Source organism: Pelodiscus sinensis, chromosome 14 (assembly GCF_049634645.1).
Source record: "Pelodiscus sinensis isolate JC-2024 chromosome 14, ASM4963464v1, whole genome shotgun sequence".
NCBI classification, from domain to species: Eukaryota; Metazoa; Chordata; order Testudines; family Trionychidae; genus Pelodiscus; species Pelodiscus sinensis.
Window position 1 is genome coordinate 22,230,397 of NC_134724.1, and position 21,425 is coordinate 22,251,821.

The following is a 21,425-nucleotide window of genomic DNA, read 5'->3' on the forward strand; positions in this document are numbered from 1 at the left end:
GCGGCTGGCCCCGGCCCACAGGACTTCCCCACCTTCCCTCCGGCGGCCAGCCGGCGTTCTTGGCGCAGGTGCCGCGTCCACCCTCGCGGGAAAGGTTCCCTGCCGCGCAGGCGGCCGACCCCAGCCTGGCACCCCGGCGCGCGCGGCCTCCCGCGGCCCCAGCAAGCCGGGGCGCGGCGCTAGGGGCCGCCCCACCCCGGGAGCCCCGCGGCCGGTCTCAGGAGCCGGGGTGGGGGAGGCTGGCTGGCCTGCCTCTCGCGAGACACAGCTGCGCGGACGCTACTTGAAGAGGAGGGGAGAGGGAGAAGGGAAGGAGGGGGCCGCCCGAGCAGCGGTGGGTGCAGCGGCCGTGACTGGAACAGCGGCGGGAACAGCGGCGGCAGGCTCCGTAGCGGCAGCAGCGGCTCCAGTGGGTGAAGGCAGCGCTGGGAAGAGGGTTTTTCTTTCCCCCCACCCCGGGGGTGCTGTGGCTGGGCAGGGGTGTCAGCGCCCGCCCGCCTCGTGCATGGCTCGCCCGGGCTGCCCCCAGCCTGACACCTCTCTCCTGCCGCCGTAGCTTCCCGTTGGTTGCGGTGCTGCTTTGCAAAGCCTGGCCAGTCTCATGCTTTGGAGACGGTCCCAGCCCCAGCGCAGCCTCAGCCGCCGCTCGGTGCGCTGGGCGGGCTGTGCAGCCCTGGCTGATGCTGGCGGAGCCGGGAAGGTACGGTCCCGGGAGCGATGGGGAGTTCGCTGGCCAGCCGCTTGGCGCAGTCCGCAGCGGGCAGGCGGAGATGCCAGCCGGGTAGAGGGGCACCGTCCGCCCAGGAGTCGGGGCGATTGGTGGGGCTGCGCCTTGCGCTCTGTGGTGGCTCCCGGGCAGCGGGGTGGGGGATGGCCGAGGTCTGGCTCCGTGTCACTGAAAACCCTTCTCCCCTCCCCTCCCTTCTCTTGCAGCTGAGCGGGAGTCAGGCGGCGGGGACCCGCGGACTTCGGCGGCTGGGAGGAAGGAGACGCCACTTGCAGCGCGCCGAGCCCCAGGGAGCCGGCGAAGGGAGGCGGCGCGATGTGGCTGGGGAGGCTGTGGAAGTTCGCCCTGGGATTTACAGTGCTTGTGTCGTCCTATCCGAGCAAAGGTGCTGAAGGGAATTTGGAGGCTGACAACGCGAAGGAAACCAGAGCCAGCAGAGCCAAGAGGCGAGGACAAGGCGGCGGCGGAGGAGGACACGATGCGCTCAAAGGGTAATTGGATTGGGGACCAGGGGGTGTCTGTACATAGCTGGACCTGACGCGCCTTTCAAGCTAGACGGGCGGTTGCGGTGAAGTGGCTCCATCCCTGTTGCGTGGTGGGGGGGCTTCTGCCAACGCACGGTCAGAGGGTTGGAGAAGAAAAGCCCCTGGAATTACCCAGCCTGGTTTAGACAGTGCAGTTGGGATTGTTCACTCCTGGAAGCCGCTGAAGTTGTCAGGAGACAAGATGTCTCTGTTCTCTTACGTTTAGGGAGGCTGGGGGGGGGGGGGGGGGTTGCACTTACCCCAAATCAAGCTCTGAGTGCGGGGAGGAGATAGTGGTTCCTGTTGTTGTGCAACGTCCTTCCTTTGCTTATTAAAATTTTTAAAAAAGGTGCCATGATACTGACAAAAGCAAAGAAAGTCCAAACTAAGGCTGTGGCCTTAGGGGATGGTAGACACATCATGTGCGCTACACACACCGAGCACAACAATGCTGGTATGTACACGTTTTCAGCCTGATTCTGCAATCTCCGTGCACCCAAACATCCAGGAGATTTGGATGGACCAGGATTGTGCGATCAATTATAACATAAATATAATAATATTTAATGTTTTGTTGCTTACTAATTTAACTTCCAGAAAGAAAAATAGAGAGAACCCACTCTCATTGCCCTTTCCTTCAAAAATAATTAGTGTTTCATTCCTCCCTTAATCAGGGCTCCCGCTGTTTATTTGAAAAAGAATGCCCATAACTCCTGCTCTTCAGATGGATTATGGTCTGTCATGCCTAGATAGATAATTGTGTAATATGTATCCTTGCTCATTTGGTACCATTGTGGTCTGATGTATAAAACATACACCATCCTCACAGTGCCATTCTTCTGGAGCTCTTAGTATCTAGTATCAGTGGTTACATTGGCGTATGCTCTAGGTACTTTTAAGTGTAATAAAGTCACTATGAAATCACGGTGCATGCTTAGTAGTTTATTTTCAGTATTAAAGCGTTCAGCCTGTAAACCAAAATGTTTCAGGATTTTTAAAGATATGTTTTCAATTTTAAAACATTGTTTTGTTAAATGGGAAATCTCAAAATAGTAGGTCTGGTTGTGTAATGTGGATTCCTGCCCTATCATCAGGGCAAAATTCTCAGTAGTTGAATATAGAGTTTATATGAGCGTTTTTATACAAGCCTACTTACATTGATATTAGCAGATGGCACAAATGGCTAGAGGCCTGCAGTCTTTTTAATCTGGTATAATCTTTCAAAATCAGAGGAAGTTTTGCCTGAGTGAGAAGTGCAAGATTGAGCTTTATATTTTTCTTTATTTCATTATTTGTCTAATAAGGAAACATTACAGTTTTATTTTCAGAAGATTAGATACATAGAATTCAATTTCTTGTCAAATTACCAGTATAATAATCATGACTATAGCTATAAAATTACATTCCACTCTTATGTATAGGTACTTGGTTACTTTATTCTTTCTCGGCATCATCTTGTGATCAGTTTTATGCTTCCAAATAGTCTCAATAACCTCGGTTTGCATGGTCAGGCCCTCTTATTTTATTTCCTGGTGTCTTGTCACCAGAGAGTTAGCTGGGAAGTGCACTTTCTGGCACTTCTTATTTGGGCAAAACTGCTGTTGACTGCAAGGATTCTAAGCAAAAATTCAAGGATAATTGTAAATAATAAAAGCTCTCAAACGTTAGAAAATTACTTTTCAGACAGTTACTATTCAAAGGATGACTTCGTCATTTCCCCCCTTAGCATAATTTGGGTTCTGAGTTAAAATATCAAGTTGAAAAATGCTTACTTAATCATTGGGCAAAATTCTGCCTTCCAGTACATATGTTGTCTCCATTGACTTCAGTGGGAGTTGCATGTGTATGCTGGAAGATGCAATTGCTTTGTTGAAAATAACTATCATTGTCTTTTGTGGTTGTTTAGAAAGTAAAAAAACAAAAACCCAAGAACAAACAGATGAAATCAACAACTTTTTCAGAGATGATATTGCAAGAATTGATTATGATTGAAAGCTGAAGAAATAGCACAACTGTCCAGTCTTGTGATTAGCTTCATGAGTTAGACATCTTTCATTTATAAAGCGTGTTGCAGTAATTGTATGTGTATAAAATATTTGTGATGAAGTCTGTGTTTTAGACAACATGAAAGTTTAGTATTAACAGAAACATTAGTTTTAGACATTCCATTTGATCATGGCCTGGTTAATCATTTGGAATATTACAATTCTTAAGTGTCCTGGAAGGCAGATACTTAACAAAATGATAACGTTTTGCCAAAGAGTCTGATCCAATAAAACACAAAACAAATCATTACTTCATTCAGTTATCATTAGTCCTTTTTTGCACCTCATTCTTCAGGCTGACGGTAAAATGTGACCAAATTGTTTAAGCAGTTGGAAATCTTTTCTTCTATTAGCCATATAAACATCCTTATCATTGTTATGAGAGTCCTGTTGAACATTTCCAATTTTGAAATCACAAGGACTTTCTTTGGTGTTGCAGTCTAATGTACAAAATGGGTTTCTTAAAAAGAGCTGTCTTTTTTTAACAGAAAGGGTTGGTGCTAAGTCTGTGGAAATCCATAGAAAATAGGCATTGAGGATATAGGAATTACCGATAAATTAAAGGATCGGGGTTGCTAAATAGACTTAAACATTCTTAGAAAATTCATTTTACTAGGAGAAGAGACATTCACATTTTTCCGCATTTATCCATCAGTACAAATATCTTTGGAGTTCTGAGAATTATACTATAAATTATAAGCAGATGCTGGTAGATTTTGTTTTCATATTACTGTAGTTCATGTAGTTGGGGGGGGGGGAGTAAGTCTGAATATGGCTTTAGAGTGTTTTCTGCTATTGATTGGCAATGCATGGATATGGGAGCTTCTTGAAAGATTTTCAGAGAAAAAATTGTGGTAGACTTTTTGTTAAGTATTTGGTTAACCTAACATGGAAAACCATTTAGATTTTAAAATATTAAGATTTTTTGGACAGATGTTGGTTTTATAAAAATACAGTTAGGGTTTATTGTTAATTTGCATCTAATTTCATATTAATTTTATATTTTATTGCAAGTTTAAAGTTGGTTATTTTCTTCCTCACTATCATTGCTTCAGTTATGCTGATGAGATACCTGAAAGCTAGAAGAGGACTGTAGCAGATGCACCTCTGTGTTAGCCAGAGCTTAAAACTTCAAGCCTGCTGGTGGTCCCGTAACTTACAATTCTGACTCAAACGTTATGCTATTGAGCAAATGGCATTATAGTAAAAGCGGAATCCCTTTTTCTCTAATCTAACATGCATGTTTACATGCTAGTTTCATATTGCTATCCATTGATCAGAAAACTATTACAGTATCAAAGTAACTTTTTTCAGAAAGTATGATTAGTTTTTTCTGTCAGTTTACACGTTCAGATATATACTTCTGTTTACATGTTGCAGTATCTCTGCAGTCCATTATGGTTTATTCCCCACCCCTCTTTAAAATAATAAACACCATACACGTATATAGATAGATATTTCATCTAAAACAGTCCTAAGAGCTTTAAAGACTGTTAGTGTATTTTATCACAAGGGTTTTATTCTGTAACCCCTGAACTCCTAAATCTCTCACTGTTGTCACTTGGAGTTTTGCCCAAGTAAGGACTGCAAGTCTGCGGGGGGGGGGGGGGGGGGAGGACTCTTCCTATACGCTTGAAGAACATGATGTATAAACTTAACTCTTGGATATAAAGTAAAAATCCAGTTATTTCTTTTGAACTTGTTCTGTTTTGATTAAATGTTGTTGTTATGGTTGTCTACACTCATTATAATTTCTCCCCAAAATGAGACACACACTTTGTAATATTTTAAAAAGTTACACAATTACCAAATAAGACAATAGTGGTTATTTGCTTCCTCTCATATTGCAATGGTGATAGATGATGATAGTTTGCTTAACGATAATTTGAAACTGAAATTTTAAAATGACTAAGGTTTCTTTGAGGTAGCTGAACTATGAGATAACAGATTTTTCTCAATAAGGCTATAATTAAATTCATACTAGAACTCTGTTTTTTGTTTAAATTGGAAATGATAGTATTACAGTACAGGCTAGTTGGCACTGATCTGATTCATGAAACTGTGAGTGAAACAAATGAAACTGTCCTACAGCAGATTATTATCCTTTGGGGATTAAGTGTTGCTTGCCTTACTTCCAAATGCAAGATGCACTGATTTTACTGGGGCTAAATAAACATGAATAAATCAGGCAGGATTTGGCCATTCATTTGCATTTGTTCACTGAAATAAAATAAATCTTATAAATCTATAACATAATTTCAGTTTTCTAATATATAATTAAGGCGTCTGGTTTTCATTTAAAACCAATACTTGCCACTAAAAACCTGCTGAAGAAAAGCAGACTTACCGTACTGGTAAATATTGGTTTATACTGAAAACCTCAAACATTTTTCTTACCACTTCTGGCCTAAACACCTCTGGCTATCCTCTTATGCCACACCCAGTCAGTGTCAAACTCTGGACTTGAGTGAAACTGAAAGCTGAGAATTTTGAATTGGGAACAAAGTGGAAAAGAATGTAAATGCAGAACAAATTGGGTCTTTTGGCTTTAGAGATGTTAGCCTGTACATATCTCTTGTAAATTGCCGCACTTCAGAGAGATCAACTTGAAATCTAGCCAATTAAAAAAAAAAAAAAGCCCCCCTCCCCAAAAGCAAATAAACAAAACTCAAAAATCAAAACCACACTGCAATATTTTTTAAGTGTGATAGCAGACAGTCTGTGTTTGGTGCCTTACAAACACGGAGGAAGGCATAGTTCCAGTCCTATAGATCTTAAAATTTAAAGACAGGTTGGAGTGCTATGCATGCTGGATTCTAGTATTAGAAGATCATGAAAAAGTTAAGTAGTTTGTGGTATTACATGTTTTCCTGAGGCTACCTACCATCGATGATGGTTTATTACAATTATTTTTAAGTCTGCATGAATTTAGGTCTAAAGCTACTTCTATGCTTAGAGCATTCAATTTAGAGGGTCTGGTAAAGACCCGCTAAATCAAATGCTGAGGAAAGCCCCGGTCAGTGACAGTACTCTTTGGTTTGCTCTCATTGACCTCCTGCTGTGGAGATGGTGCCAAGCTCCGCTGAAGGTACGTTGACTCCAGCTATGTTATTTATGTAGTAGGGGTTGCATACTTTAACCCAACCTTCTGGATCCAGTTTAGACCTAGCTTAATTCAGGGCAGAGTGAAATGAGTGAAGAGCTATTGGCTAGTCCCTACTATACATGTGAGTTTCCTTGTGCCTAAAAAGCGGAGCATCATACTATTTGATAAAGGTGTGATGCAAGATTGTGTGGAGCAAGTACAAAGCCCTGTAGGAAAGCATGTGCAAAATCTGTCTCTGCTATTGCTAGTGCTAACAAGTGCCAACAGTTTCTTGATCATGAAAGAAAGCGTAGAATCAAATGAAGTAAAAATATTAAATGAACTAAACTGTACCATCAAATCTCTATGGCTAGTTAGTAATTCCGTGCTCTAATAATGTAGCAGTAGGAATATATTAGTGACTGTGAAATGCTCCAGGAGATTAGTGAGTCTACAAAAATAAAAAAATCAATAATAATGAGGGGTTTCAATTATTCACACATCGAATGGGTACATGTCACCTCAGGACGGGATGCAGATAAAAAGTTTCTTGGAGCAGCTGGGTCTGGAACCCACAAGAGGAGTGGTAATTCTTGAGTTAGTACTTTGAGGAGCACATGATCTGGTCTAAGAGGTGACTATAGCTGGACCACTTGGAAATAATGACCATAATATAATTAAATTTAATATTTCTGTGGTGAGAAAAATGCCACAGCAGCTCAATACTGTGGCATTTAGCGTCAGAAAGAGGAACTACCCAAAAATGAGCTAGTTATTTAAACAGAAATTAAAAGGCACAGTGCCAAAGTGAAATCCCTGCAAGCTGCATGGAAACTTTAGTAACACCATCATAAAGGCTCAACTTAAATATATACCTCAAATTAAAAAAAACCAGAGAACCAAAAAAGTGACACTGTTGCTTAACCAACTAAAAGAAGCAGGGAGAGTAAAAAAGATATCACTTAAAAAGTGGAAGTATTTGATGGGACCACCTTCTGCCTGTCCAACAGGCTGGGGGTTTCAATGGGTATGCCTAGACTACAATGTTTTTTCGGAAAAAAAAAAAAAAAAAGCCTTTTTCAAAAAAACTTTCTCTGCGTTTAGACTGCTGCCGTGTTCTTTCGAAAGTAAATCGAAAGAACACGGCAGTTTTTTTGACTGCGGAAAACCTCGTTTTACAAGGAAGAACACCTTGTTTTGAAAGTGCTCTTTTGAAAAAAGGCTCTATGTAATGCAAACTGTGCTTTTTCGAAAGAGCATCCAGACTGCCTGGGTGTAGTCTAGACGTGCTTTTTCGAAAGTATCTTTCGAAAAGCCTCTTTGAAAAGAGGATTGCAGTCTAGATGTAGCCAACTCATATTGGCTACTAGCTCCATAGCTTGGAAAGTGAAACACAGTATTCTGGCATATTAGGAAAGGTCCTATTCATGGCTGGCTACATGTGTGACCAAATGATTGGCAGGTCAGAAGTGGGATCATGCTATGACTTCTGTTCATAGAGCTAGATCTGTAATAGGACTTGAATTTGTCTCCACTTGCCTGTTCCACTGGGTCATTTTTCTGTGAGGATGTGTACAGTGTATATTGGGGTGGGCAAAAGGGCCTCCCCTGGCTGGCTGGCCCACCAAGTAAGTTGATCCAGCCTGCAGAGGCCCTGCCACTTCCCTTGCCCCCGGGCCAATCGGGCTGCGAGTGGGGGAGGAAGTGCGCAAAGTCTCCTTCTGCTCTGCCCCCACTCTACAAGGAGTGTGTGGCATTCAGAAGTGCCACGTGCTCCTGGCAGGATGGGAGGACACTGTTTGTTCCCCCCCTCCCTTGAGCCCTGATTGGCCATGGAGGAAAGGGAGGAGAACACCAAGTCTCCTTCCACCTTGCAATGGGTGCTGCGCTTCTAAGCACCGCGTGCTTCTTGCAGGACAGGGGCAGAGTGGGGGGAGACTTCATGTGCTCTCCCGCCCCCAGACCAATCAGGGCTTGAGAGCGGGGAGAGTGTGTGAAGTCTCCTCCCACCCTGCAAGGGACTCAGCACTGAAAGTCAACGCCAGCTGCTGCTCAGTTGGTGGTTGACTCTAAGCATGGCGCTCCCTTGCAGGGCGGGGGCAGGGAGTGAGAGACTTCATGTGCTCCCCTTCCCCAGGGTCTGATTGACCTGGGGGCAGCAGGGGGAGCATGTGAAGTCTTTTCCCACCACCAGGAGCATGGGTATATAGAGGGAACTGCCGGCTGTTCAGAACACTGGGGGGGTGGAGGAGTCTGGGGGTGGGAAATCATGGAAGTGTCCTGATCCCACCCCTTCTGCCTGAGGCTCCGCCCCTTCCAGGGCAGCCTGGGGCCACTTCAAAAATTTCTGAAGTGGCCCCCTGGTGTATATGAATGATTTGGCTTTCCATGGTTTAGTACAGGGGTGAACAATAATTTTTGATGGGGGGGCACACTCAGAATTTGGAAAATGGTCAAGGGCTACGCTCTCCCATATTAATGGCAGAGGTGTGGGGTCTGAGATGGAGGTTGGGTGCAGAAGAGAGTTTGCAGTAAGGGACTGGGGTGCAGGAGAGGATGTGGGAGGGAGTTTGGGTGAAGGAAGCAGTTGGGATATGGTATAGGGGACTAGGGTGCAGAGGTTTGAGTTGTGACCTTGGGCAAGAGGGAGCTGTGACTTGGGGCAGGAAACTGGGGTGCAGGAAGGGGCTGCAGGGGTTTGGGTTGTGACCTGAGGCAGGGGATTGGGGTACAAGATCTGGGATGGGATATGGGTGCAGGAGGAGGACAAAGGGTTTGGGTTATGTGGAGTAGGGTGGCAGAGAGTTGGGGTGCCAGAGGCAGGCTCTGGCTGGGAGACTTAGCTGCTTGAGGTCCAACCAGCAGCCTTCTCCAGCAGACTTTGTGCCTGCCCTGCCCCCACACTGGCTGCAGGGGCCATGTGGTTTATGAACAGCTAGGAGCCTCAGGGGTGGGAGGAGAGTGCTTCTCAAGCTGTCTGTTGATGACAGGCAGCTCCCATTGGCTGGAAACCGGCCAATGGGATTGTGCTGGGAGAGGGAGCAGCATATAAAGCCTCTCCTTCCTGCCCTGGCCTCACAGCTTTTCAAATAGAACCCCATAGCAGCTGCATTTCTCAGCAACTGAGGCGGGCAGGCGGGCTCCCCACTGTGTCTGTGGGACGGATCCAGTAGCTTGGTGGGCTTGATCTGGCCTGCAAAGGGTATTTTGGCCAGGCCTGGTTTAGTATCATGTGTGTGCCATAGCTACTGGTTTTATATTGCTGTCTTTTTTTTTTTTTTAATTCCTCTATTGCTTTGCCCTCAGGACTATATCTTTTTCATCTGTGTCCACCTGCAAGACAGTTTATTTGCTGTAGTTTACCATGTTAGTAAGATGGGCAGTGCTCACCCAAAGAGGGGTAAGTGGTAACCAGTGCATAGAAACTGCAATTAGTTGGAGTGGGACTGGAGAAAACATAACAATTAGGGTTACCAGGTGTCCGGTTTTTGAACTGGACAGTCCAGTATTTGAGCTTTTTGTTCAGGAAACAAATTGAGAAAATATAAATGAGAAAAGAAAAATGTCCGGTATTTTCTAAATAAGATGTAATGTAGATTATGATGTAATGTCAAGTGTGTCCGGTATGTTTGTTTAAACCATCTGGCAATCCTAGTGACAATGACAGAATAAAATCTGATTTATAGCAACCTGCATGGAAGTTGGAGGGAGGAGCACAGTTTGCAGAAGGGAAGAGTTTGGAGAAGGCACTAGGGAGTGAGTCTGTGTGCAGGTGGCTGGAATGGTAGCTACAGTGGCAGCACCTGTTTGCAGTTTTTAATAGCCAGTTTAGTTTTAAAACAGTGAGGCCTCTCATGTTATTACCCAGCATGCGGCATATGAAATACTGATCATTCCGGGTTGAGGGCCAATCTGCATTTTAGTTGCTAGATTCAGCCCAACCTCATATGGTTGTCCCATTACCAGAATCAGATGGTCTGCATGGGATTAACACACCTATACTGGTTAGTTTGGGCCTGTATTTGGTCTCATGGACCCTGGCAATTTGATATAGGTTTAAGTCCCCTGGGCTGTTTTGTCCTATTATAGTGGCTGTCACTGAATAAAGTTGCAGCCTTTGTTTTTTACTCAGGTTCATTTGTCCCCTCATTGGCGTGCAGCCATTCAGCAAAAGTGTTGCTTGCTTAGTACAAAGAGTACCTTGTTTGTTAGGATTTATGTTCCATATTTAACTCTGTATGGACTTTAATGAAAGTTTTCATCAGGATCATTTTGGACACATCTGAGCATGTAGCTGTATCTGATTACTAGCACATTGACAGGAGCACTGTTGAACTGTTTACCTGAGGAAGCCAAGAGAACTCCTTTTCATAGAAATGTATTGAGCAAACACATGTGAGCTATATCCTAAAACACTCAAAGGAGCTAGTGATTTTCTACTCCTAGAGTAGAATCATTTGGAACAGAATTTGTTTTCCACTCAATCCCTCCCCAAAACCTGCAGATACCCGAAGATCCATGAGGAGCCCTGGACACACAGAGGAGACAGAAACATATAGGGTATGTCTAGACTACCGGGTTTTGTCGACAGAAGTTTTGTCGACAGTATCTGTCGACAAAACTTCTGTCGACAAAGAGCATCCAGACACATTGAGTTCTGTCGACAAAGCAAGCTGCTTTGTCGACAGAACCCTGTAGTCTAGACGCAACCCTACAGGCAATAACACTTTCTGTCGACAGAACTGTCGACAGAAGGTGTTATGCCTCGTAAAATGAGGTATACCAGCGTCGACAAAACTGCTGAGTTCTGTCGACGTTATGTCGACAGAACTCAGCGGTAGTGTAGACGCTGGTATAGTTTTGTCGACAAAAGTCCACTTTTGTCGACAAAACTCAGTAGTCTAGACACACCCATATAGATTAGAGCTTTCTGCATAGAATGGTTTTTTGTTGTTTTTTTGCTCTGCTCCAATGTCAAAAGTGAATTACAAAGTACCTTTCAATAGCTTTTCTTCAGAGCTCCATCTCAGTCCAACTACTCTATAATACCAGTCAGTGTCTTACAGGAGCATGACACCTTAGAAATTATATTCTCCCCATGTTTGTTAGCTGGAAGTCATTTTGGGCCCATTTCTGGGTCAAACAGAACAGAATGCACAAAATGTGAGACACCCACCTGGACTGCACAGCTGTTGAAGCTAAACCACTTCTGAAGAGGAAGGAAACACTTCCAAAATGTGTCCATATAATGTTTATGCAGCCACACATCCTTCCCCTGCTTCTGCTTCCAGGCATCACACTCATCTCAGAATGTCATATTTCATGTGGATCTCTTTCTTCGTAGGCGTCAGGGGGTTAGTCGGGATAGTGGTTCCTTGGTGGCTGGACAGCAGTCCACTGAATGAAAACACTTGGCTGAAAGACGTTGGTTTGGTTGACAATTCCAAAGCTAAAGATGATGGATTGGAGGTGGGATGGGCTAAAGTAGAGTGTCTGCTAGCATCAGCTCTTTCCAGTCCACTACACCTGGCTTTAAAAAGCACAAGAACAGTATTGCTAACTGCAAGAGTTCAAAAACTGCAAGTCCTCTCTCTTAGATTGGTCTAAAGATCACAGAAGTTGGGGAGCATACGGAAAGGTCAGGTAGATCTTCAAAGGCATGAACAGCAATTAGGTGCCTAACTCCTAGTGACTTTCAGTTGACTTGGGAGGTTCCCAAATTTTGGTTGTGCCATTGAAAATCTCTCCCAAAACTATGCTCTTTGGCTCATCTGTCTGGATTTTGAGCTCCTCCTGACCCCAACGTGCTTTTGGCAGAGGTAACTTAAAAATTCAGCCTTCAGAGCATATTTATGAGCACACAAATTCAGGCCCCCTTTTCCCTGTGCATCTGCTCCCTATCTTACCTCACTTCCCTTCCATGTCAATACCACAAACCCTTCCTGCCCTTCCGTGGCAGCCTCCCTCATCCCCACTCTCCCAGCTCCACTCCTCCTGGTGACAACCTGCAGTTCCAGTCCTCTCCACCTCAGATAGGTGCTGCCAGCCTCTGGCCTGCAGGGTTAGAGTGGATTCCCTTGCGTTCTTTCCTCCAGTGCCCTCCTACACTTTCATGCCCTGTGGTGGAAGTGAGACTGCTGCTCTTGCCCCGAGAGAGGGGTTGCTCAGCAGTGTTATTCTTTGCCTATGCTGTTGACAGTACGCAGGATGTGTGCAAGCCGCCTCTCATGGCTGAAGTGTGAAATACCATGCAAATTCCACAAAATTCCTGAGTTGACTTTGTTTCCTTGTGAGACTGTAAGAGATGCCCAGAATTGATCTCAGCTTTCAACACCAGCTATCATATTGTGAATGTTGGCAATGGTGCAGAAATCTTGACCAAGTCCCTTCCTCTCTCCCTGGCTGGATCTACATTGGGATGACTATCACTCTGGATCTAGAGATCTGTCTTGGCCCTAAAAGATGAGGTGAAAGGGAGGATTGGGGCATGCCATCCCGTGAGTGTGTCTACAGTTCTTGCTCATGGAGTGCACAGGGGACCTTTCCTTTGCTTTCCTTTCCTTTCCTAGGCCTTGCTTGGTTTTGCGTTAGTTTCCATGGCAAGCTGGGCCTAATGTACATTAGACTACCACGTAAATTGGGTCTAGGATTGGACCCAGTGACATTAGCACGTAGAACAATGAGAGAATGTGCCTAAAAATCTGTCGTTCTATAGTGAACCATGAGAACAATGCCTGGCTGTCAGGTCGGATAAATCTGTCCTTACAAAATGATGACCAGAAGATGCTGTGAATCGGTGTAGCTGAGTCTCTGAGACGTTGAATACCATCACCCAATTGCTATATTTGGTGGGCAGAGAGTGATAGAAGCTAAGGTTAACAGGATTTCCAGTGTTGCTGAAGGACAGAGCTTGCATGTCATTTTGAACTCCTGACATGCATGTTGGCTTCAGGATTGCAGAGACAAGGATGCCTGTGGAGTTTCAAAGTCTAGTCTTTCTTCAGCTAAACTGAGCCAGCATATTGGGACAGCAGTACCATCTTGTCAGGGTGGGGAATACCAGTAATTATTATATTAAACTCACTGCATAGAATAGACATATCTCATTTAGGGTTGCCAGGTGTCCGGTACTGACCCGGACAGTCCAGTATTTTTGCTTCCTGTCCAGTTAAAAAAAAAAATCAGAAAATACCAGAAACCTAAAATGTCCAATATTTTCTGATGTTTATTTTCCCCGGGCCAGGAGGTGAAAATCCTGGGTGCTTACTGGGTTCCACAGGGGAGCTGTCCGGCCCGGAGCATGGAGACAAAATGGCGGACGGCTGCCAGCAGCCTTTTAGGGCCAAAAAGCCTCACAAGCATTTCTTAAAGGGGCCACTCTGTTTTTTTATTTTTATTTTTTGCTTAACTCTCGGGGTCCCCCTTTTTTGGTCTCCCCCCCCCTTTTTTTTTTCTTCAACAGAATTTTTTCTCCAATGTGTGGTGTGTGTGTTTTTTTTTTTTTTTTTTTTTTTTGGGAGGGAAGGGGTGTTTGGTATTTTTGGTTAAACCATCTGGCAACGCTAATCACACACATGCTGTAGAGGAAGCAAATAAGAGATACAGGGCACATCACACACATATGTGCATAAAACATGGCACAAGATTTTGGTGATATGGGGCAGATGCTTAATATCTTATTAATGGGATAATAGGCACTATGGCTGAGGACTATGGTTGTTTGTACTGAGAGACCTGAATGCTTCCATGGATTTCTCTTCTATGCCACTGTTATAATAATTTTCAGTCTTCTCCCTCTCTTTCTGCCCCTGCCCTCTCCCAAAAGCATCTGAGGTAGACCAATCCCAATGATAAAAATATCCCATTTTGCCTGTGGATGAAAATTGGCAAAATTAGTTTGCTCATCAGTGGGATGTGTGAAAATCAGCTGTCATGGAAATGCATGAATTTTAAAGCTTCACAGCTTTATTAGAGCGGAGGGAGTAAGTTAAGCATAGACTAAAACTTCAGGACCAACAGAGTCAACACTCAATAGTTAAAAAAACAGCAACGGTCCTCTAAGGTGCTACAGGACCACTGTTGTTTTTTTAATTAGACTGACATGGCTACTACCCCTCTAAGATTTTTTTTAAATGCTCAATAGTGTTACCCTGGCCAGAGCATGGGGGAGGGAGGCTCAAGGCAGCGCACTGCTCTTGCCTTCCCTCAGCTGTCAACGGGAGGATGCGTTTACACCCCACCTGTGTACGGGTCTGGCTTAATAGGGAGCAGAGAGATTTCACCCTGTATATGATCACTACAACATCCTTCCCCTTTGTCCAGCTTAACTAACTGTTTTTTCTCCATCTCAGTTTAGTCTTTATCTGGCAAGCAAACTGTCTCTTCTACTTTCCCAGCCTTGCTCTGCCCACTCTGTCTAGCCTCTGTCTAATTTATTCCAAACCCATGCTTGATTTATCCCTGGCTTACGCCAACTTTGACGAGTGCATGGCAGGGCTCCGGACAGATTGTGGTACAAGTCTCAGCAATGCCAGCAACTCTCATGCACAGATGGGTAGTGTCTTCCTCAGTAATGAGCTGTGCTTTCTGCAAAAGGTCTTGACCAGGGCAACTGGTGATTGTAAACATTCAGCACCACACTGGGCAGGCTTCTCTATGGGGTTCCTACACTAGCCTGACTATATTTCACAGTTACCTTCTCCTCTCTAAAGGGCAGAAGTGCACATGCCATCTCCATTTTCCTGGAATCAAATTCTCCCCACTTCTGCAGCAGCTGCCCCCTTAATGCCAAACTATTGAACTCTTTCCTCTCCCCAGCTCCTGCCGCACTGTGTTTGGTAGTCATTGTAATTGGGTGCTGGTGTTTTGACATTGGAGTGACTCTGCTACACTGGTTCATGGAACTTTCTTGTCTCTTGCGAATACCCAAACTGAAATTTGCTTACCAAAAATCTTTCTGAAAAAAGGAGGTGGCACCCCTTTCTCCTGGTGATATTTCAGGCTGAAGTAGCAAAGAAGGGACTGGTTGATGAAAAGAAGACAAGACAACGGGACAGTGCTGCACACTGTAGTGAAGAGCCAGGTCAAAGATGTAAGGTACAGACAGGAGGCATAGCAGAATGGAGCTGAACTAGCTGATATTATTGTGCAGGCCTTTGATGACGGGGCAATGAACAAGCTAGGTATGTAATAGTGTAGTCGATTAACCAATAAGCAAAAGCCGGTCCCCGAGTTGTGAACGGTTGAGTTACGACCGTTCACATTTATGACCAAAGTGGTCCCCGAGTTTCAAACACGATCCACACTTATGAACAGCGTGGTTGCCATGTAACTCAATGGGGTCCGAGTTACGAACGCTTTGACTTACGGCCAAGTGTTTGGTCCATAACTCGTTTGTAACTCGGAAAGAGGCTGTACATGCATTCCCCCCACCCCCGCCAGTACATTTTTTAGCAGGCTGGCCAGCAGCTCGGCTTAGTCCTGGCTCATGCTGGATCCAGGACCTACCCCGACTGTGGTGCTGCATTTAAAGTGTATTAGGAGCCAGACGGGCAGACAACCCTGCTCAGTTCCAGCTCACGGCAGGTCAGTCCCCACCCCAGACAGAGGCTCTGTGCCAGGGGCAGCAACGTGGGGCATCAAGCAGCTGGTCCCCAAGGGAGCTGGTTTTTAAACCGGTTCCCCTCATGGACCAGATCTCTCCTGGCTCTCTCCTGGCACCACATGAGGCAGTAGCATGGAGTGGCAGGGGGCTCCTCGAGAGTGGGGCTGGAATGCACTGGCTGCCGCCCACGCCCCCACCCCCAGGAACTATAGAATAGTTGAGTAACCGATAAGAATTCATGAGATTACTCAACTATCCAATTAACCAATATTTAACATCTCTAGAGCAAGCACAGTTCCCCAGCTAGTGCTAGGGTAGTATTAATACAATGTAGGTATAGTGCTACAAAAGAATACAGAGGAGTCAATAATGCCTAATATATCATGATTATGCAGGCACATCATACATCTTGTGCCTACATAATCATGATCAGAGTGGCAGTAGGCTAGAGAGGCACTGATTCATTGCTTCTCTTTTAGATCTGTGTTAAAATTGTGAAGGAGCAGTACAGTATATCTGTGCTTAGGTTCTTTCATATGCACCATGCACATGCACCAAGTCTAAGGCTTTGATTCAGGTTACTTTTATGGGGATAGGGAGGTGGGGGAGAAGGAGCCCTCACTTCCCCATAGAAATGCTCTGCTGTAGTTCCCACAGTTCTTTCTGCTGCTGCACTCCTCCGCACAGGACAATAGTTAATAGACACAGTGCTATGCAGGTTCATCAGCTCTGCTCCTGTCTCTTTTTGCTACTGCTTTACCTCCACCCTACCCTAATTGAGCTGTGTAGTAGAGATGTGGAAGGAGTCACCACAGAACCAGACGTAGTCATATGCAGGAGGAGAGGATTCCATGTATTGGCCCAGATCCTGAACCCTCTTTCTAGATTAATTCTCATGTGTGTTTGTCTTGGCAGATTCTCAGAGGTAGGAGTCAGGATTGGGTTCGTAGAAACCATCACAGAGATCCAAAGTTGCTTATGTCTCTTATTAAAAACCTTTTATTTCCACTTTTCACATGCTAGGCATGCATGTCCTTGCAGTGAGTCCACAGTATTAAATATGCTGCAAAAAGCAGGCATGATTCTCAGCTTTTGCCTTTGCCTACTTGGAACAATTGTGATGAATTCCAGAAAGCTTTCAGAAACAGAGTTTAAGCAGCCAGAGATGACAGATGGATTTTAATCTAGACCAATGTTTCCTTTGCCCTCCAAAACACCTTTCCATCCACCTGTCTATTTCTCTCAGACAACAGGAGTGTTTTTGTCCTCTTCTGTGTGAAAAGTTATTTTAAAACATGTTTAAGCCATGAAGAGTTGAGTGTCCAGAGTAGAGATGTCTGAGCTGCCATCAAGCCATGTCCTTTTGATTCTACATAACTAAAATGCCAGGTACGTTTTCATAGTGTAGGGGCACATTGGCAAAAATAATCCATTTCTCATAACTCAGTGAAGATGCCTGCCCAGTTGGCTTGGTTCCCTTTGAGACATATTTGATAGTCTTAGTCCAGTTTTAGTGAACAGACGTTCATATCTAAGTAATGTCCATTGATATCAATGGAAAGCAGAGCTCTTAGAGTTCTAAACCCTTCTGAGATAGGTGGATGAGGTACTGTGGCTTGCTCTGCAACCTACCATGTTTGAGTTCAGGCTCTCCCGCCGTCTTACTCAGCTAGTCTGGGCTAATATAAAACTTAGAAATCTAAAATGCACAACGGCAAGAACTGAAGTGGTGTTAATGATGTGTGTTTCAGGATTACTAATCAAAATTCTAGGGAGAGGTTTTTATTTATAATTCACTAAAAGAAAAAAAGTATTTATCCAATGCTCTAGGCATCTTTCATAGGAATGAACCTACTAGTTACACAAAACTGACAGCTTTGCAACTGTTGATGCTGAAGGTGTCTGACTTGCACACAGCATTTATCACTACTCCCATGACACACTGAGTCTGTTGCTTCTCAAAGTGCCTTCTTAGGATGGTAAGTAGTGAAGTCTCAAGTCCAGTCATAGATAGCGTGTATTCCCTTTCCTGCTAACCACATGCATGCTTCTTTTATTCTTTAATAGTATTATTATCAAAACCACATTCTTTGAGCTACTGTCTTCAAGCATCAGACCAAAGGTATCACCAGCTGAGCATATCAGTCTCATGTATCAGTTAATGGAAACAGAGAGAGAAAAACAGTCATATACATTTATCATTTTTCCAGTAGATGACTAATATCCTTTGACAATAATTCAACTCATCTAGCTACTACATTTTCACCCGCATGTTATTAATTGAAGACAGAATTTGTTTATTTTGGAAGTCTTTGAACAAAGCTGTTGGCTTCAGTCAGGGCTTTTTTTTCACCGCCATGCAATCAGTGAAAGCCTTTGTTATGGTTTGTGAATATATGTGTAACTCTGAAAAATGTTCCATGGCAGCCTCTCCCCAATCTCCTGTTTTTTTTCCCCCCATTAAGGCTTTGAAAATAGGGGCTACTGAGTTCTCAAAATGCATGTGCTCTCTTTGGGACAGATTCTACTATCCTTCCTTATGCTAGATTGTTCCTCACTCTATGGGTGGTTGCATTGACTTCAGTGGGACTACTTGAGGGAGAAGGTGGTAGTCAGAGTAGCATGAAAGGGTCCAGAGTTTTAAGATTTTTGGGATACTATTCAGCTGTGTCTACATTGGCACCCCTTTCCGGAAAAGGGATGCTAATGTAGCACTTTGGAATAGGCAAATCCGCGGGGGATTTAAATATCCCCCACGGTATTTGCATTAACATGGCTGCCGCTTTTTTCCGGCTTGGAGATAAGCCGGAGAAAAGCGTCAGTCAGCGTGATTCTCCGGAAAATAAAGCCTTTTCTGGAGGATCTCTTATTCCTACTTTCAAGAGATAAGAATAAGAGATCCTCCGGAAAAGGCTTTATTTTCCGGAGAATCACGTCTAGACTGGCGCTTTTCTCCGGCTTATCTCCAAGCCGGAAAAAAGCGGCAGCCATGTTAATGCAAATACCGCGGGGGATATTTAAATCCCCTGCGGATTTGCCTATTCCAAAGTGCTACATAAGCATCCCTTTTCTGGAAGGGATGCCAGTGTAGACACAGCCTTCATGTTTCTTATGAAGTGTGGTGAAGGCGACTGTTCAAATCTCCCTCTTTTGCCAACAGCAGCATCGGGGTAATGTCTGAGTTGCCCGTGCTGGCTTTTTTTCTTTTGTACATAGTCTCTCTTTTATTCCCACTCTGATTTAATTGTATTTATTTAAATGGGTAGTACTCACACAGTGCTAGGTGCTATACAGATCCATCTTTGCCTTAAAAAGCTACAGGCTGAAAGATAACAGCTAAGCAAAAGGTGTGTGTGGGGGGGGGTATGTGTGTAAATTAATGAAAATGGTGTGTCTTCTGCTTCTTTTTCAGAATATAGTGTCATTTGTGCATAAGTGGGTTTTTTGTTTGCCTCTTCCGCCCCGCCCCCCCCCCCCATCCAGATCTGTTCAGTCTTCCAATTTGCCTGGGAGACCCTTGATTTTTTGTTTGTTTGTTTGTTTCCTATGCTGTGTTCCTGAGAAGTAGTTTCAGTCTCCCAGTGGGAGACCAACGTTGCAGACTTGTGGGGGGAGGCATTCTACAAAGTCATCTCTAGATGGGGACTTTCTGGCTACAGATATCACATCTACAGCTAGCGCCAAGCTGCTACAATCATAGGTATAGGGCAAAGCCGTGATGTAAGGGCTCACTCTAGTCTATGACTCTGGGTGTGTTGGGGACCATCCTCTAGGGCAGGCAGAAGAAGCTGCAGGATGTGAGGAGGAGGAATGCAGGGAACCAGACTATGAGATGGGATATATGGAGAAACCAGACTGTGGAGAAGGGGGAAATTTGCTCAGAGGAGACAGAGCTGGGGGAGGAGTTGTGTGGGAAACTTGATAGGTTTTGTAGTGAGGAAGAGCAGGGAATTGAAGGATTTGATGATGATCTGGATTTATGTAAGAGAAGCAATTCAGTGAGCATGCAAGCTATGCCCATATCTGAGTGCTGCTTCATCTCCTCTCTTGGGCGTGTCCCTCTATGCCTTAACTGCTTCTGCATTTCCTCTATCGACCGTGGAGAGGGAGGATAGTTGGAGGAGCAGGAAAGGAGACCTTTACTATTCTGTGCACTTCACAGTGCCCTCAGCGAGATGAGAGGGTCTGCGGTAGCTCTTCTTCAATCTGCAGGCTGCAGGGGCTGCCATTGATAAACTTCTCCTCCCATCCACAATGCATGTGATCATAGGCCAGGGGATGAGGCAGAGGCAAGGAGACCTTCACCCTGGCTTAGGCCTGGGGAGAGAGGGGACCAGCAGCTGGAGATCTTCATTCCCAATCCATAGGGTAGGGGGTATGTGTATTCATTCTTCCTCTCTCCCTTCCTTGCTACTAGCAGCAATATGAGCAGGAGTAAACAGGGTCTTTCTGACTTCTACTGTACCTTCCTTTGCCATTAAGGCAGCAGGAGGTGGTGTAGAGAAAGAGATCTGCTAATGCCTCTAGTGCTACTTGGTGGAAAGAGAGGAAAAAACTCCTGGAGAGCTACTTGAGCACACTTCATAAGCTGCCAGTAGATCACAACCCATGTGCTATGGAGAGAAGACTGCAAGGTCCAGGATTCTTCTTCTGGTACTTTTCCCAGTGCTCACTTGACTTGGAGTGCTCCCCCACCACAAATGCCACACACACTGCATAGAATGATGTAATTTTGTAAATTAACAGGGGTACACCCTCGTCTACAGAACAATATCCAGCTCTGGAAAGATAAATATTTTACTGATGGTTGTGATATAAATACCTGGATAGGTAGTTATGGTGAGGTATAATAAAGGCTTGAATTGTTTAGTTTCCAAAGAAAGAAAGAGATGAGAGGTGCGTGGCTGAGATTGTTAAGAGTCATTATGTCTCAGTCCCTCCTTTTTACACTGTTCCGTGATACAAGAACAAGGAGATGCTCTGAAAATTAATGGCAGTAAGTTTTCGGATGCATTTGTTTATGTAGTGTACAGCCTGTGAGTTGGGAAAGTCATTTCTGGAGGTCACCAAGACAAACACAGGATTGAGGGGGCAGAAGAAACTGTGTAATTTTATTATTATTTGAACTCCTTGTAGCTATGCAAAATAAAGCTGTGATCATGGTAGTAATCAGGGTAGTTGAATGTCTCGTTTCAGTCTCTAAGCATGATTGCTCATTGGAAGTCTGGCAGGTGTTTTCCCCTGTGTACAACATTACGTTAGTTAACTGCATTGACTGCATAACTAGGTGCAGTCTAGTTCTGGAAGTATATAGAATATAGTGCATAGAGATTGTGGGACATATACAGGAGCGGCCCTAGACAAGCTGCCGGCAACTGGCACCCTAGGCGAAACACATGATCGGCGCCCCGCCTTCAAAGCCCTCAACGGCCGTTTATCT

At 44.7% G+C, this 21,425-nt stretch overlaps 1 protein-coding gene across 2 annotated transcripts in view; it reads left to right on the forward strand.

Moving 5' to 3' along the window:
• Positions 1 to 270: 270 nt before the first annotated feature.
• FBN1 (fibrillin 1) overlaps positions 271 to 21,425 on the forward strand; it is a 222,762-nt gene continuing 201,607 nt past the window's right edge. The window contains exons 1-2 of one of the 2 annotated variants that reach the window (XM_006135061.4): positions 271 to 409; positions 934 to 1,218. In XM_006135061.4, coding sequence (XP_006135123.2) covers positions 1,043 to 1,218 — 176 coding nt within the window. In that variant the 5' untranslated portion in view covers positions 271 to 409; positions 934 to 1,042. The other variant, XM_006135062.4, reaches the window with a different exon arrangement.